General features: G+C 42.7%; 1 protein-coding gene across 1 annotated transcript; it reads right to left on the reverse strand.

Annotated features, from left to right (window-relative positions):
* Positions 1-1,908: 1,908 nt before the first annotated feature.
* On the reverse strand, positions 1,909-14,555 carry jph3a (junctophilin 3a). The gene is made up of 5 exons (XM_015035539.1): positions 12,717-14,555; positions 7,209-7,989; positions 6,400-6,524; positions 4,041-5,245; positions 1,909-3,411 (listed from the first exon to the last, which is right to left on the reverse strand). Exons 1-5 carry the CDS (start codon positions 13,096-13,098, stop codon positions 3,331-3,333), a joined length of 2,574 nt encoding a protein of 857 aa, XP_014891025.1. The 5' UTR covers positions 13,099-14,555; the 3' UTR covers positions 1,909-3,330.
* Positions 14,556-15,859: the final 1,304 nt, after the last annotated feature.

Genomic DNA, 15,859 nt, shown 5'->3' on the forward strand with positions numbered 1-15,859 from the left:
ACGACTTTGGGTGAAATTATGAATTTATTTTGGCATTATTAGTTTTTATTATTGTATTATTTACAACATTTTCCTTATCTGTCTGTCCTAACACTCTGCTGACTTTAAAAAATATTTATACCTTGTGAACTTTGTCACATTTTGTCAAGTTAAAACCACAAACTTTGATGTACCTCACTGGACTTTTATACTTAAGACCAAAACAAGGTGGTGCATAATGGAGAAGTGGAAGAAAAATGGAACATTATTTGCAAACCTTATTATGAATGAAGATCTGAAAAGTGTGGCATGGCACCACTTATAACCTATCCTGCCTTTTCTAAACATGGAAAAACCTAGTAAATTAGATGATTTACATCCATATTTTTGTTCTCCATGTGGAGTAAATTATGTTCTAAAACTTCTGGTAACTGAACCTTCAGTTACTTTTTACAGTGTAAATATGCTCAGATAAATCAATCTTGCACACTAGTGGTCCTATGGGTTCAACACTGCTTTCTGTTCCTTTAAATCATCCTTAAAACTCCTGAAAACTCAGGTGTAAGTAGTTAGTTTTTATTTATGATTTACTGTATTATTTTTCCTGTATGTTTTATTTTAACTCCCATTTTGTTTTGTACAACTTTGTAACATCCCTTAAAATAAAATGGATTATTTGTTATTATGATGTGATTTGTTTGGTAGCTAATAATTGATCATGACAGACAGGTTCCTGAAGGATCTTTTATTACTAAGATATATATACTGCTCAAAAAAATAAAGGGAACATTTCACTTTCATTTTGTGTGTGGCTCCAAATCCAGGCCTCCATTGGTTAATAAATTTGATTTCCATTGATGATTTTTGTGTGATTTTGTTGTCAGCACATTCAACTTTGTACAGAACAAAGTATTCAATGAGAATATTTCATTCATTCAGATCTAGGATGTGTTATTTGAGTGTTCCCTTTATTTTTCTGAGCAGTGTATATGAATGATATAACAACATGTTTTCCTCTCTCAATTATTAAGGTTTGCTGCTGTTGGTTTTGAAATAATCTTGTAGCAAAAGAAATAGAAATGGTGCAAAAAAGTCAAAAATACCTAATAAAGTTGTAAAATTTCTATTTAGTTTGGGTTTCTGTCCCATTTCTTTGAGGATTTCACTTTACTTTTAGATTTTCAAGTAGAAACAGCTCAGACTTTTTTGGAGTGTGTTTAAAAATGTTAAGCTTTTATTTCAGTTTGGGATTTGTGAAGCCTTTACTCGTCAAGTTAAAAAGGGTATTCTGCGTTAGCCTCAGCTTCCGTTATATACTGTGTTACCACAGTGCTTCAGAATTAGCAGAGCTGATGCTTTAAGATTAGCACAATTAACTTTTAGCTTTTAGTTAGCTTTTGCTAGTGATCATTTCACTGACAAAAACTGAAAAGATCAGTAAAACGGGGGAAATCATGCCAGCACTTCAGATTAGCTAAAGTTGGATTGATTTTGTGTTAGCTGTTTGTTTTTGAAAAGCTATGATTAATATTTTTCCCCTGTCTGAGCTTCACTGGGTGTGTGAGCTTCACACACTCTCTTCTGCTCTCTTCTGTGTAGAGCAGAAGAATCGGGGGCTCGTCCGGGACAAGAACATGTAAATGATGTCAAAATTGTCTTTCAAGGGCAGATATTATTTTATATGAAGTTAGTGCTTTAGCATTAGCTTTCACTAAATACTGTGCTGGTATAGTGCTTTCGTGTTAGCAGAGCTGATGCTTTAGGATAAGTACAAGTAACTTTTTAGCGAGCTGTGCGCACAAGCTTAGCATAGCATAGCACTTTAGCATTAGCTTTCATTGGTATAGTAAATAGCAGAATTGGGGGCTCGTCTGGGACTTTTTGAAAGCTGAAGTATATCAGACTGAAACAATAACCACACCAAGCCTGTTAATTTCAAACATTATATTATTTTCTCCACGTTGACTTTGAAACAACCTCATAAACCAAAGAGTAAGAAAGAGCATGCTCGGGCATGCAATGATGTCACAACATGATGATGCCACCGGGTGCGAAGTATAAAACATACAGTAGCAGAGTTTGTTCTTCATATCATTCAGAAACTTGGGGACGTCTCGGTTCCCGCTGAGAGGTAAAAGCTAGCGTTTATTTTACACCGCCCTCCGCGCCCAGCCCTGCCCCGCCGAGAGGGCAGCAGCTCACAGACCGACACCAGATTGAGCAGGCTAAACAAACATGCTGGAAGGAAGTAAATAAATAAATAAATATATAATTAAAATGAATACATATAAATCTCATCCGGACCAGAGTGTGTCTGAAAATGACACGGCGTGACTGGTCCAAAAAGAGGAGGGGAGTGGCGAGGAGAGAGAGACAAAACAGTGCATGCCATTTTAGGATAAAGATGGGAGGCGGAGCTCTCCTCTAAGCCCCGCCCACATTTAGTGTTTTTTTTGTTTTGTTTTGTTTTTTTGTTTGTTTTAAATCACGGTCCGGTTAGAAATTAACATCTCAGAGGGGGAATGAATAAATACGAGGCACTCAGCATTCTCTCTGTCTTGCAAACTGCAAAAAGTAACAAAGTCGGATAATAATGACACATCGACATATATATTAGAATTAGTGGTTATAACATAACAGTCTCCAGGCTGTACAAAGGGGCTGAAACCTCCTCGGTTACTTTATTCTCTGCGTGCTGATGCATGTGTGTGTGCGTCAGTGTGTGTGTGTGTGTGTGTCGGTGTGTGTGTTTGGAAGTATAAATCCCACCCACTTTTATCCTTTATTGTAAATTCAGGCGTGTGCTTGCGTCCGATTCGGGGAATCAAAACGCGAATGACAGATGAAATGAGGGGAGGGTGGAACCGAGTCGATTTAAAGGGATAGAAACAGCCTCATGCAACGGCTGAAAACAAAAAGATGATGACAGAGCCCTTTAAAATGGATCTACTCTTGCAGCATAGTTTTGTACGTAGCGCATAGTGCCGATAGACTGGAGAGGGGAGGAAGGGGTTAAAGGATGGAGAGTGAGCCATGCTCTTGGCTAGCACGATCGTCATGGTAACCAGGAAACAAGGGTTGCTATATTCTGTGTAGACCGGCGCCACCTTGAGTCCGTCGGCGATGGACACCCATGCAGGTCCCGGTTATTAAAGCTGCTCTGTTGACTCAAAAAGCGTCTTCCTCCTCGTGTTTGCAAGCTCAAAACAAGCGTCTGGAAAAAACAGGGAGGAGAAAACCGAAACGGGGAGAGACCAACGATAGAAAGGCTCTGCTGCGTCCGGTCCGTCTCAGTTAGTAATATAATATACCGTAGTCATCAATAAATCTTAGATTATAACTGCATAATGTTTAAATAAAGAAGTGGATGAAAAGAATGGCTACTCCAATATTGAGTAAAATGACCAAAACCACCAGAATAGAGCTGGAGCCCTAAAAGACAAAACAAGAGAAGAAGAAACAATTAGTTCACCTTGTTACTGGGATTTAACAGAATAAATATTGTTGTTACAGTTTCTAGAAACAGAAATAAGGTTCTAAAGAAAATGGCTGCTTAATTGATTAACCTAAAAGTTGCAGGGCGGTGGCTCTCGAGGATTGAAATTGTAGATTATCTATAATCCACGCTGCATGTTTGGTTTTTTATTTTGAGGAAAAATCAAATATTTTCTAAAAAAAGAAAACAAGGCAGTTTCTGAGTTCAAAAAGTTGAAAATTTGTGAGAAATAACTCAAATATTGAGATTAATCTTAGAAATTTTTAAGAAAAAAAATTGAAATTTTGAAGGTTGTGAAATCGAAAACTTCAGATTTTTGGCAGAAATATATATATTTTTTCTATCTTCAATGGCCTTAAAATGCAGCTGGATAATGCAGCTAGTAAAAAATTAATTCAACAAGTGGATAATTTAGCCCATGATGGAAAGAAGGTCGGCCATCTTGATGCAATAGAAAAGTGTAGTTCTTAAGAAAATGGCTGCTGAACTAATCTAACAGCTGACAGGCGGTGGCTCTCAATAAAACCCAGCAGGTCTGGCGTTAACCTGAGGGAAGTGGACTCACTGAGTTTGATTTGAGAGCCAGATGCTCTCCTTCCTGCTCCAGAGTGATGGGCTGAGACTTTAGGGGCGGGGAGAGGGTGAGGTCCCTGTTCAGCGGCCACTCCTCCAGCTCCGGCGCCACATTCAGGTTGTCCAGCATCTGCACAGAGTCCGTTGAACCCTCCCGGACCGGCCGAAGGCCCCGCGACCGCAGCCGGTTGTTCTTGGGCGCCGGCGACTCCGGACAGTGCAGCCTCATGTCGACGGTGTAGTCGTTCATCCGCTCCTCGTCCTGCTCTGTGAGGCGGGAGTGGGTGGGGCTCCAGCGCAGCGTGCTTTCGGCCGCCCACCCCCCGCCGAGGCCGTCCAGCCGCTGGTCGATGACGGCGTGCTCCGTCAGCTTGTGGTTGGAGGGGTTGTGCTGCTTCGGATGGTGGTTGGAGTAGACATGCTCTCGGGCGTTGGCGCTGGAAGAAACGTGGTCCTTTGCGTGGTGATTGGAGGACATATAGTCCTGGGGCTTGTGATTGGAAGAAGCATGCTCAGAAGTCTTGTGATTGGATATGTTGTGTTCGAAGGCCTTGTGATTGGATAAGATGTGGACCTGCGGCTTGTAGTTGGAAGAGGCGTGCTCACAGGCCTTGTGATTGGTGGAGGAATGATCCCATGTCTTGTGATTGGACGACGAGTACTCCCTCGACTTGTGATTGGAGCTGGCATGCTTGGACGGCTTCTGGTTGGGCAGGGAGTGCTCCCACGTCCGGTAGTCCCGCGACTTGTGATTGGATGAGGGTTTCTCCCGGGGTTTGTGATTGGGCAGAGGGGCTTGCTCGTGGCCGTTGATCTGGGTCTCCTGCTCCTCCAGGAGAGACGGCGTGGTTGAGCGGCTGCTGCCTCCCCGCTCCGCGTACGCGTCGTCGGTCCAACTGTTGGCGCCGGGCCTCGGCAGGTCCACCCCACGCCCCTCTACCAACACCTGAATTTCAGCCCCGCCCTGATCGTCCACTGCACTCTGCCGCATGAAGCAGGCGTTTCTGGGCCGGTGGACGTGCTTCTGCGGGCTGCGAGGGGGCGAGGTGGGGACGCTCAGCACGGGGCTGAGATCAGGTGTTGTTACAGGCGGCGTGGTGTCCGGAGTGCACAGCTCTGGACTGTCTGTTCCCGTGGAGATGACCTCGTGGTCTTTGTCCTTGGCGTCCTGGTGTTTGAGTGTCTGACATTCGAGCCCTAGGAGAGCAGGAGAGTGGGACCGGTGAATTAATTTGGCGAAGATCCACAGCGAAACCCACAGAGAGAAGGTGTTTGAGTGCTACTGGCATGCAGGGAAGCAAAGAGGCGATGAGCTGCAACAAAATGAACCTTATGCTACTGATATTTATAGGATCGTAACAGCAAACTGCTAAATTTCTCAAGAAATTTAAAAGAGGCCAGCCAAAGTGTCAGTAGAAATTCAGATCAATGCTAAGGTTAGCTAAAACATAGCCAGTAGCATGTGGGGTAACACCAACATGTTGACTAACATGGACTTACTCCATTCATTATACAAGCAATATTGTGAAAGCTAAAATTAGCATCAATGCTATCAATGCTACAGTTAGCTGAAATGCTAACAGAAGCATTTAACCTGCAATTAGCTTAAATGCTGTCGGTAGTTTGTGGGGAAACACTTCAAACTAAATATTTAGCTTGCTTACTAAACATTTAGTTTGGAACTATATATTTATTTAGCAAGCTAAATTTGTAGCTCCATGCTAAAGATTTAGTTAGCAAGCTAACTATTTAGCTTTTAAGCTAAATATTTAGTTTGTGCCTAAATAATTTGCTTGCTAAATAAATATTTAGTTTGGAGATAATAAATATTTTGTTTTGAGCTAAATATTTACTTAGAAAGCTTAATATTTAGTTTGCTAACTAAATATCTAGTTTGGAGCTGCTAAGTATTAATTTAGAGCAAATAATTTAGTCCAAATTATTAGTTTGAATCTATATATTTATTTAGCAAGCTGAATATTTAGCCCCAAACTAAATATTTAGTAGCTCCAACTAAATGAACAAGTTGAGCATGTAACTATAAATTTGAAATTAAAATAAAACATGATTCAACAAATTACTGATTTCACTTCTTTACCTTCTTGACTCAAATTTGCCTCAAACGGCGACTCAGCGAAATGTTTGAACTCCACTGACTCCTGATCATCCTTTACTATTCACACACTGTGGATCCTATTTAAAGCAGTTTTCTGGCATCCAGCAGTCAGAGTTATAACCAAAAATGCATTTTGCTTGAATTTAATTCCTTAAGATGTTTAGGGTGCAGGTTACTGCAGTAGTTCTGATGCATGAAGGAACCGGCGCTGGTTCAGCTGCGTTTGGTTTCTCACCGTTGCCGTAGATATGAAAGGAGGGCGAGAGCTCTTTGGCAGTTATCCGGGCCAGTCGGCACTCCTCCATGGCCTTCTGCGCCACCCTTTCAGCGGCCTCCGCCTTCCCGCGCGCGTGGCTCATCCTGACCCAGACAGGCAGACACAGGAATAGAGGTCAGCTCCTCCAGTGTCACGCTCTGTTATTTATCATCAGCTTTTTGGACCAGACGTTCTTATAACCCGTATTTTATCCGGTAATCGTACTAGCAGATTAAGACAAGGAGACAGGAAGAGGGCTGAAACAATTAATCGCTATGAATTGATTATTAAAATCGTCAACTAAATTAGTAATTGATTAATCATTAAATTAAGTACATAGAATCAATTAAAAAGCAATTTTCAGAAAGAACATATCCAGAGCAGTGATTAAACAAAATTGCACATGAACTAAATATTTAGTTTGCAAGCTAAACATTTATAACTAGACAGTTCAAAGTGCTTTACACAATAAAAACACAGAAATACAGAGTAATAAAATCGGCTCACAGTAAAGCAGTAAAATGTAATTTTGTCATCTATGACTTTCAAAAGCAACTCCAACCAGCCGGGTTTTTACTCTGGATTTAAAGGAGCCCAGTGTTTCGGCTGTTCTGCAGTTTTCTGGAAGTTTGTTCCAGATTTGTGGTGTATAGAAGCTGAATGCTGCTTCTCCATGTTCTGGTTCTGCTCTGCATTCAGAACCACAACCAGAAGACCTGAGGCATCTGGTTCTGCTTGATCCAGACATGAATGTTTCTGTAGTTCTGGGGTATTTGGTTCCGTCTTACCGTGACATGGCGATCTCGGCCTTCTGCTTGGCGATCTCAGCGGCCTTCTCGGCAGCCTCCACCGCCCGATCCACCTTCTCCCGGATCTTGCTGGCCCTCAGTGGGATCAGGTTCTTCCGCTTCCCGCTCACCAGGATGTTCTGCTTGTATTTCCCTTCCTCCTTGGTGCCGTCGGGGAACGTGGTGCAGCCGTAGCCGTGCCGCTTGTTGGCGCCCCACTCCCCGGCGTAGTGCAGCCCGTCGGAGCGCCGGCTCACGCCCCAGCCGGCCCGCTGGTCGCTGCGCCACTCCCCGGCGTACATCTCGGTGACTGTGGCGTCCACCGGGGCGCCCTGCTCGCTCTCGCTGGCGTTGGAGTGGATGTCGGAGGCGGCCGAGCTGACCGTGCTCATGCCGGCCTCGCTGCAGAACGAGCTCTGCTTGCTCAGCTGGCTGGCCAGGGAGCTTTTGGACTCGGACCGCCGCAGCTTCAGCCCACTCAGGATGGATTGCCGGAACCGACCCTTCCTCTTGCGCTGCCGGTCCGCTTCGCTCGGCGTCGTCAGGGCGAACCCGCCTCGGCCCACCGGGCTCCCCGCCAGCCCGGCCACCACGCCGTCCGTGGGCGTGGTGGCGACGCCGTCCTCCAGGGCGGCCGGCGGCCCGTGGCTGTGCTCGGAGCGGAGGGAGTTTATGGAAGTCCTCAGAGGGAAGAGGATGACGGCGGCCATGCCGTACGGGACGCTCTGCCGGACGCCGTAACCATGGCGCATCCCGGCCAGCCACTGACCCTGATAGGTTCCTGAGACAAAAACAAGTCAGTTTCAGGCCACAACACGTCACCATGTCTCCATTAACCATGAAATACATAGTTCCCACAAGACTGAGCCGCCATCTTGGTAGGCAAGAGCTCCGCAAGCCAGAGCTGGACCGCGGCTTTGAAACCAACAAAAAGAAAGTAGAAAGAAAAAAAATCTTTGGCTTTTAATCTCACAATATTTCTGAGATTGTCAAAGTTTCATATTTTTTTGTCAGAAATGTACCTTTGTTCTATCTACAATGGCCCTAATATGCCGTTAAACTGTCATAAAAGCTGAAATGACAGAAGTTGAAAACGTTTCCGCCTTCCTCCCCCTCATGAGCCTCTGACCGTCTCCAGATGAGTTTCTGTTTTCATTCTCCAGGTTTTGATGTTTCTGGACAGGAAGTGGCGTTAAACTCTCAGCCTGTCAGTTAAACTCACTTCGGCTCCTGCTGATGAAGTTCGTTTTTTCAGACCCATTTCAGCGTCTGACGCCTCTTCCTTCAGGAACTGTGACTTCAGCTCCACCTGACTCAGAGCTAAAACTAATCAATCAGCCAAAAAGACTGAGATCAGAGCTGATTGGGCAATTCTTTTGATTAACTGTTTGAATATTTAGTCTGCAAAAAAACCCTTTATTTTTTAATGTTTCTTGCTCCGTAAGTTACTTTTAGTTTATTTTGAAGTCAACTCCCTGTAATAATTCCTTTTGTCCCTTCTGAACCCAAAACTTCATGCAAATTTCAACATTTTCATAATTTACTTTTTTTCCTAATAATGAGACTGAAATTGAATTGATTTGAATGAATTTGGACCAAACTTGATTCAACAGATCTGGTACATATTGGACCCGTTTTCTTTTAAAGTGCGTAAAAATATTTTTTATTTGGGAAAAATATATGTTTAGCTTCCTAACTAAACATTTAAGTAACAAGTTAAACATAGAGTCTGTAAGCTAAATATTTTGCTTGCTAATTAAGTATTTAGTTTGGAAATTTGACATTTATAAATGTATGAATGAAATGGCAACCAAAGGCCGAGCATTAGCGGAAAAAATGGCTCCTGGTTTTTTATCAAAGACAAAAGAGAATTGGAGATAAATTTTTTCATTTATCTCAAAAAGTTTCTAAAAAAGATGGAATTTTTTTCAAAATAGAAAACTTTTGGTTTTTGGAAATTTTCTGAGTTTCAAAAGTTTCAAATTTTCAACTTCTGGAACTCAGAAATTTCCTTGTTTTTTGTTGAAAGTTTCTCAGATTAAGTTTTTTGGCAGACATTTTTAACTTTTCAAACTCTAATTTCCTCTTTTTCTAGAAACATTTTGGGGGGAGACTTACTGCGCTTTCATTTTCTATCTACAGTGGCTCCAACACGCTGTCTCAGTCTACCGGCATATGAGGCGGGAAAACATAAAAATTGTTTTTAAGTGCCGCTGCTTTAAAAGTTGTTTTGTTTTTAAACCTGCAGCTGGGGTGAAAACCAGCGTAATTTAATCTCAATCTGATTCAGATCAACGAGGCGCAGCCTCTGCCCCGTCCGGCATACATTACAACCCCCAGACGTCTGGAGACAAAAACGAAACAAAACGCAGGAGAGGGCCAATCAGGGAGCAGCGGCGTCTCTGTGACACGCTGACCCGCTGTCTCCTCGTTACCATGGCGACCTCGCATCGCAGGGCGCAGGGACAGGAGGGACAGGAGCGATGATGTGCTGTGAAACGTTTAAACCAGAGGGATGAAACAGAAGGTTTCTAATGTTATCCTGTTTTTATTGTTTTCTGATAATCTGAGACGTTTTCTTTTGCTTTTCTCGGTATTTTTAATCTCTTATCGCATCATTTTGTTTCCTTCTTGGTATCTTCATTACCGTACTTTGCATTTTTGGCTGGTTTTATAGTTGTTTCAACATTTTTTTCTCATTTTACTTAACAATTTTAAGAAGTAATTTTGCATATTTTTGTGCTGCGTTCGAAAAAAGTAGAAGTCAGAGGTGAATTTGAGAAGTTTTCTTACACTATCGAGTACAAAAACAAACACAACGAACTGAATAACTAAAGCACAGATGCACCGATCACACTTTTTATATCCAATGTAATTTTTTCTCACTTGCCGTTTCTGATTTTGGCTGTTTCCATTTTGATTTTCTTCTCAAAATAAAACATAAAATGTGCTGCATGTTGTTTAATTGAGGTTAACATTTTGATTCCAACAGAAAATTACACAGGTAATACTATTTAAGCATCATGAATCAAATATTTATCTGATTTTTACTGAATGTTAAAAGAAAACAAAATCAGGAGAGCTTAGTTTTTAGGCATTTAATGTAAATGAGGGAAAATGCTCAACATTCCTCATCTTATTTAGTTTTTAGATTTCGTGTTTGTTAGGATCTGTGTAGTTTCTGTCTGTCTAGTCCTGTTTTCCCCTGAGTCTGTCTTGATTGATCCCAGCTGTGTGTCGTTCCTGTGATTACCCTCCCAGTGTATTTAGTCCCACCTGTTGTCAGTGTTCTTTGTCGGATCGTCGTCGTGTCTCGTCATGTCTCACGTCTGTGTCTGTTCCTGTGCTGCCTGTGATTTTCTGTTGTCCCTCCTGGTTCATCATTAAATTATCTCTTATCATGACTACCTGGGATTCCCGGCGTCTCTCTCACCACCACCAACAACCACACACCATGACAGTGTTGGAGTTACTACTTCATTATATTAAATTACAACTTTATTCTGGAAATATTACAACTTTATACTCATTATTTAGAACAACGGTTCTCAAAGTGGGGAGCAGGGGCCATTCATGGACCTTGGACTGAGTGTGTGTGGCCTCAATCAATCACAATTCAAGAATGAATTAAATCAACTAGAAAAAACTAAACTTTAAAAGTAAAACCTACTTACAAAGATGTTAGCTGCAATACAAAGTGGCCATCTTTTCCAAAATTTCTGGTTTTGTTCTGTTGTCATGGCAACTAGTGCCACATCTATTGACTTATACTCTAATGTACAACTTGCTGCACCCAAATCTGATTTTAATTGCTAAAAGCAGCAGGACTGACCTGGATTTTGTTTTTATCTCTGAGAATAAGCAAAATGTTTTTCTGTTTTCTTCAATTGAGCTCAAAATAATGAGCATTCCTTTCATTTAAAGGGACAGGATTATGTAAAATCAACTTTTTGAGCTTTGCATCATGTTTTAACATTATTCGCTCATCAAAACTTACCTGGAGCGTTGCTTTAATTCTGTCATACATGCTCAGAAATCCTTTAATCTCCATGGCAACCATTCAGCTGTACAAAACGCCTGAGTGCAAAAATCATTTGAAGTTTTGGCTCTGCGATTCCATTCCTACAAAATTATTTGTTTAGTTACAATAGTTTATGCTTAATTTATTATTGAGTAGTTAATACATTAAATCACATTATATCACATCACATTTGGTTTTTGGCCTGCAAGAACCAGAACCCGGAGTCCCACAAGCCCAGGACCCGCATTCCTGAAGGTTTGGACTGAATTTCAGGAGTTTTCTGTATATTTCTACGGCAGAACGTTGGTCTGGTTAAAAAAATGTTTCAACACTCTGAAAGTGGAGCGACTTGCTTACTCTGCTGCTGCTGCTGCTGCTGCTGTAGCACATCTCCAAAGAAGGCTACATAAATAACATGTAGGTCACTTCCACATGCACTGAATTCATATGCTTCAGGGGGTTTTGTTGTGTCACAATCCTTAATTTTATTTAATCTTTTTTTTAATTGTACAAAAAAAGGAAGATAGATATCAGTCCAGAAAACTTGATTGATAAAAATATGTTCATATTTTCATATTCATGTTTCAAAGTGATGAAAATAATAGTTTGGAATGGGTCAAAACTGGAAAGCCAGTTTCAGCCAGAATAAGTCTGATGGGTGTATCTCAACTTCACTTGTTTTTTAATTTGGAAAAACAATTAAATTGGTAAAAAAAAAAAAAATTGATCTGGTCATAAAAGTAAAGTTTTTATTGGCCCATTGCAAATATGTTAATATTTTCTCCTTAAGGGTCTCAGTCCTTAAAAAAAACAAACCAGAGTCGGTCAAAACTAGAAATGACTTTAAAATCCCTGATTGGTGCAAATTTGTTAAAGGGGCAGTATTCTGTATTTTCCAGGCATATTGTGCCACTTTATAGCACAATCAAGTATCTATGTTACCTTCAGTTGTTATAAAAATGCTGAATACATCAAATGTGACTTACAACAAAATTTGAATTTGTATTTTCACACCTTTGAAATTGGGTCTTTAAAAACTCCTTCAGGAAGTCATCCCAACATGGCTCCTCTATTAACCTTTAACAACATTTTTACCTGTGTTGCTCTGAGATGTAGCTCCTGTAATGAGCTCTGCAGCTCCACCAGATGTTTGCTAGTTGCTGCTGGCTAGTCTGAAGGAGCTGAGTGGGGGAGGAGTTAAGTCTCGAAGGCAGGGCTAGGTCCACCCAGGCGTTTTGCACAGCTAATGGTTGCCATGGTGATTAAAGGCTTTCTCAAACATGCATGAAAGAATCATGGCAACGCTCCAGGTATGTTTGAAATGAGGGAATGACATTAAAACTAAAAAAGTTAACTTGACATAAAACTGCCTCTTTAATATTTTCTCGCTTCCCTAAAACAACAAACCGGAATCGGTCAAACCTGGAAACTGAAGCCTCTTCTATCCTCTGTGACCCCATACATCGTCCCACAGGTGCAACCCTTACCTCCGTCTGAATATGTCTCCGTGCCGTAGCCGTCCTGCAGCCCGTTGCTCCACGTCCCCTCGTAGCGGGCCCCGCTGGCCGTGCTCTCCAGCTGTCCGTAGCGACCCTTGAAGCCCTGGGTCCACTCCCCCCTGTACTCCCAGCGGCCCTTGCTCTCCACGCCGACGCCGTGCCGCTTGCCCTGTGCCCAGGTGCCCTGGTAGTTGTTCCCGCTGGGCCAGGTGTAGACGCCCAGCACTTCAAAGCCGTGGCTCCAGGCGCCGGCATACTCGCCCTGACCCTGGGGCCCCGTGCAAACCCCCCGGCCGTGGGCCTTGCCCTGCTCCCACCCCCCGCAGTACGACCCCCCATCATCAAAGTCAAACCTGCCTCCAGTGGACATGCATGAAACAGGTTTAGGCAAAAACGTAGAACGTGAGGAAAAGCTGGAGCGACTGCTTCAGTCAGAGGGAATTTGCAAAGAGGTGTGGATCAGACAGCAGGAGCCTCAAGAACTGGCCTTCTTGAGGCTCAGGATGTAAAAGCAGTTTCAGGGTGTTTAGTCCACTTTAATCCAGCTGTAGAAGGTTCACTTTGTGGAGGTGTGAATGCCTAAGTGGACCAAAACAGGGGAGAGAAAAAAAAACTAGTCCGCCTACAAACTTTGGTCTAGGTTCAGTTATGTGAATTCTAGTCCGCCTAAAAACTTCTGTTTAAATGAACTTTAGTCCACCGTAAAAACTTCGGTCTTGCTTCGGTCTAGATCGCCTAAAAACCTAGATCTCAGTTCGGTTGAAGTGAACTCTGGTGCTGATCGAATGCATATGTGAATGCCAAGCAGACCGGAGACCTGAAATGAACTATAGCGCGGAGCATTCTGGGTAAATACAACCAAAACAAACGCGTTAGCCTAGCGCTAGCCAGAGAAATGGCTCCTGGGTATAGGCTAAAGGCAAAAGAGAAATCCTTTAACCGCTAAAATCTGACGAAACTCCATTGTTGTTTACATTTCCTGTAGAAGGAAGTTGCGCTCAGCTTCTTCTTCGGGTCGTTTCCCTCAGTGATTCTTGGTGCGGCGCCCCCACCGGCGAGGAGGGGAACAGGTTGCTCAGCCTGAAAACGAACCGCAGCCGCTGAAAAATATTAGAAATGTTCCAGTTTTGGTCCCGAACCGAGCCGAGCCTACCGGACTATCAGGTGTGGAAACACCCAGGACTCGGCGGAGAGATGAAGGCTCCCTGCATGCCTCTTCCTCCTCCTCTTCCTCCTCCTCCTCTTCTTCCTCCTCCACCTTCCTGCTCCTCCAGACAAGCGAGGCCTATAGGCGTTCAAACCGAGCCACCTCACTCCGATATTAGAGCATCTTCACCTCCCTGCCGCACCGAGCGGGATGCGGGGCCGGGATGCGGGATGCGGGATGCGGGAGCGCCATTAAACTCACCGACACGCACACACAGCAACACAGTGGCCTCAGAGACTCTCATCCATCACAAACAGACTCATCCTAATCTCTCGGATGGTGAGGATGAGGATGCAGGTGCGGCGGCTCTTTCTCCTCCTCCTCTTCCTCCTCCTCTTCCTCCTCTTCGTCGTGTTTCCCAAAAATCCTGAATGTTGTTGTAAAATCCCAGCTAGCTCCCGCTGGTTTGAAGGCCTTTCTGTCGCTGGCTCTGTAAAATCTGCTCATTACAGGACTGTTCCACCCCAGCCGATACCCCTCCCCCACCAACACACACACACCAACACACACACCGACACACACACTCCTCCTGGTGGCTCTTAAAGAGATAGAGACAGAGGGATGGTGCAAATAGCTGCATGTACGGAGCTCGCTGCTCTTTTCCTTTGGGGATACAGGCTGCTTCTCCTAATTATCCAGCCTCATTTCACTCCTCCTCCTCTTCCTCCTCTTCATCCCAGCCCGCAAGTCTGGTCACTCAGCAATCTGTTTTCCTGATAACTGGAGTTTAGTCACGACCGAGAATTAGGTCCAGGTTTACAAAAACAATTAAATTACGAGAATAAAATAATGAAATTACCAGAATAAAGTCGTAATAATATGAGGATAAAGTACTGTTATGAGAATTACAGTTATAATGGTATGATACTCATAGTGTATTCTCAATTATTCTCGTACAACTACCAAAACTAGTCATAAAATTACCAGAAAAAATATAAGTAACATGAGAACATCCATCCATTTTCTGTATACCCGGAACGGCTGCTGGTGCCTCTCCAGCTAATGTTCCTGGCGAGAGGCGGCGTCACCTGGACAGGTAGCCAGTCTGCCGCAGGGCAATACAGAGACACACAACCATGCACACACACTCACACCTAGGGACAATTTGGAGAAACCAATTAACCTGACAGTCATGTGAGTACCCAGAGAGAACCCACCATGCACAGGGAGAACATGAGAACATGACTGGGGCTGGGAATTGAACCCAGGACTTTCTTGCTGCAAGGCAACAGCTCTACCAACTGCAGCACTGTGCAGCAACAGTGAGAATAAAGTAAGAAACTTTATGAGAATAAAGTAAGAAAATGACCATAATAAAGTCTATGGAGAGCCATTTATTTATTTAATTTTGGCTGAAATGGCTCTCCATAAGATGGCTCTCGGATAAAGTCATAATATTTAGAGAATAAAGTGGTAAAAGTATCAGAATAAAGTTGTAATTAGAGAATAAAATTACAATTTTTATTACCACAATAAAGCCGAAGTAATAAAAAAGTCATAATAGTATAAGAATAAAATCGTAAAATCACCCGAATAAAGTTGTAGCAAAGACATCAGCATTAGAATATTATCATTTTGATAATAATACATTATCATTAACCTGGCGTTAAAAGATTATTTTCTTACTTATAAAACCAAAGTATAACTTTACAATATACTCTTCTTCTCGTTTTACCTCAGTTTTTGAGTGCTCATAATTTTACAATGTTATTCTCATCATTTAATACTCCGTTGTAGTTTCACTCATTGATCCTTTTTCTTTTTCTGTTCGCCACCTTATTGAAAAAAATCTGTTTTTTGGATGAGTTGGATGATTTGTTGAGCCGTGAAGAGTGAAAAATAAAGATAACGATGCAAAGTGAGGGAGTCCAGCCTCAGCTGAGCTGCTAATGAGCTTCAGGTGTAGAAAATTAAAACAAACAAA

Source organism: Poecilia latipinna, unplaced genomic scaffold (assembly GCF_001443285.1).
Source record: "Poecilia latipinna isolate Pla-1442-1.1 unplaced genomic scaffold, P_latipinna-1.0 Scaffold338, whole genome shotgun sequence".
Lineage (NCBI taxonomy): Eukaryota > Metazoa > Chordata > Actinopteri > Cyprinodontiformes > Poeciliidae > Poecilia > Poecilia latipinna.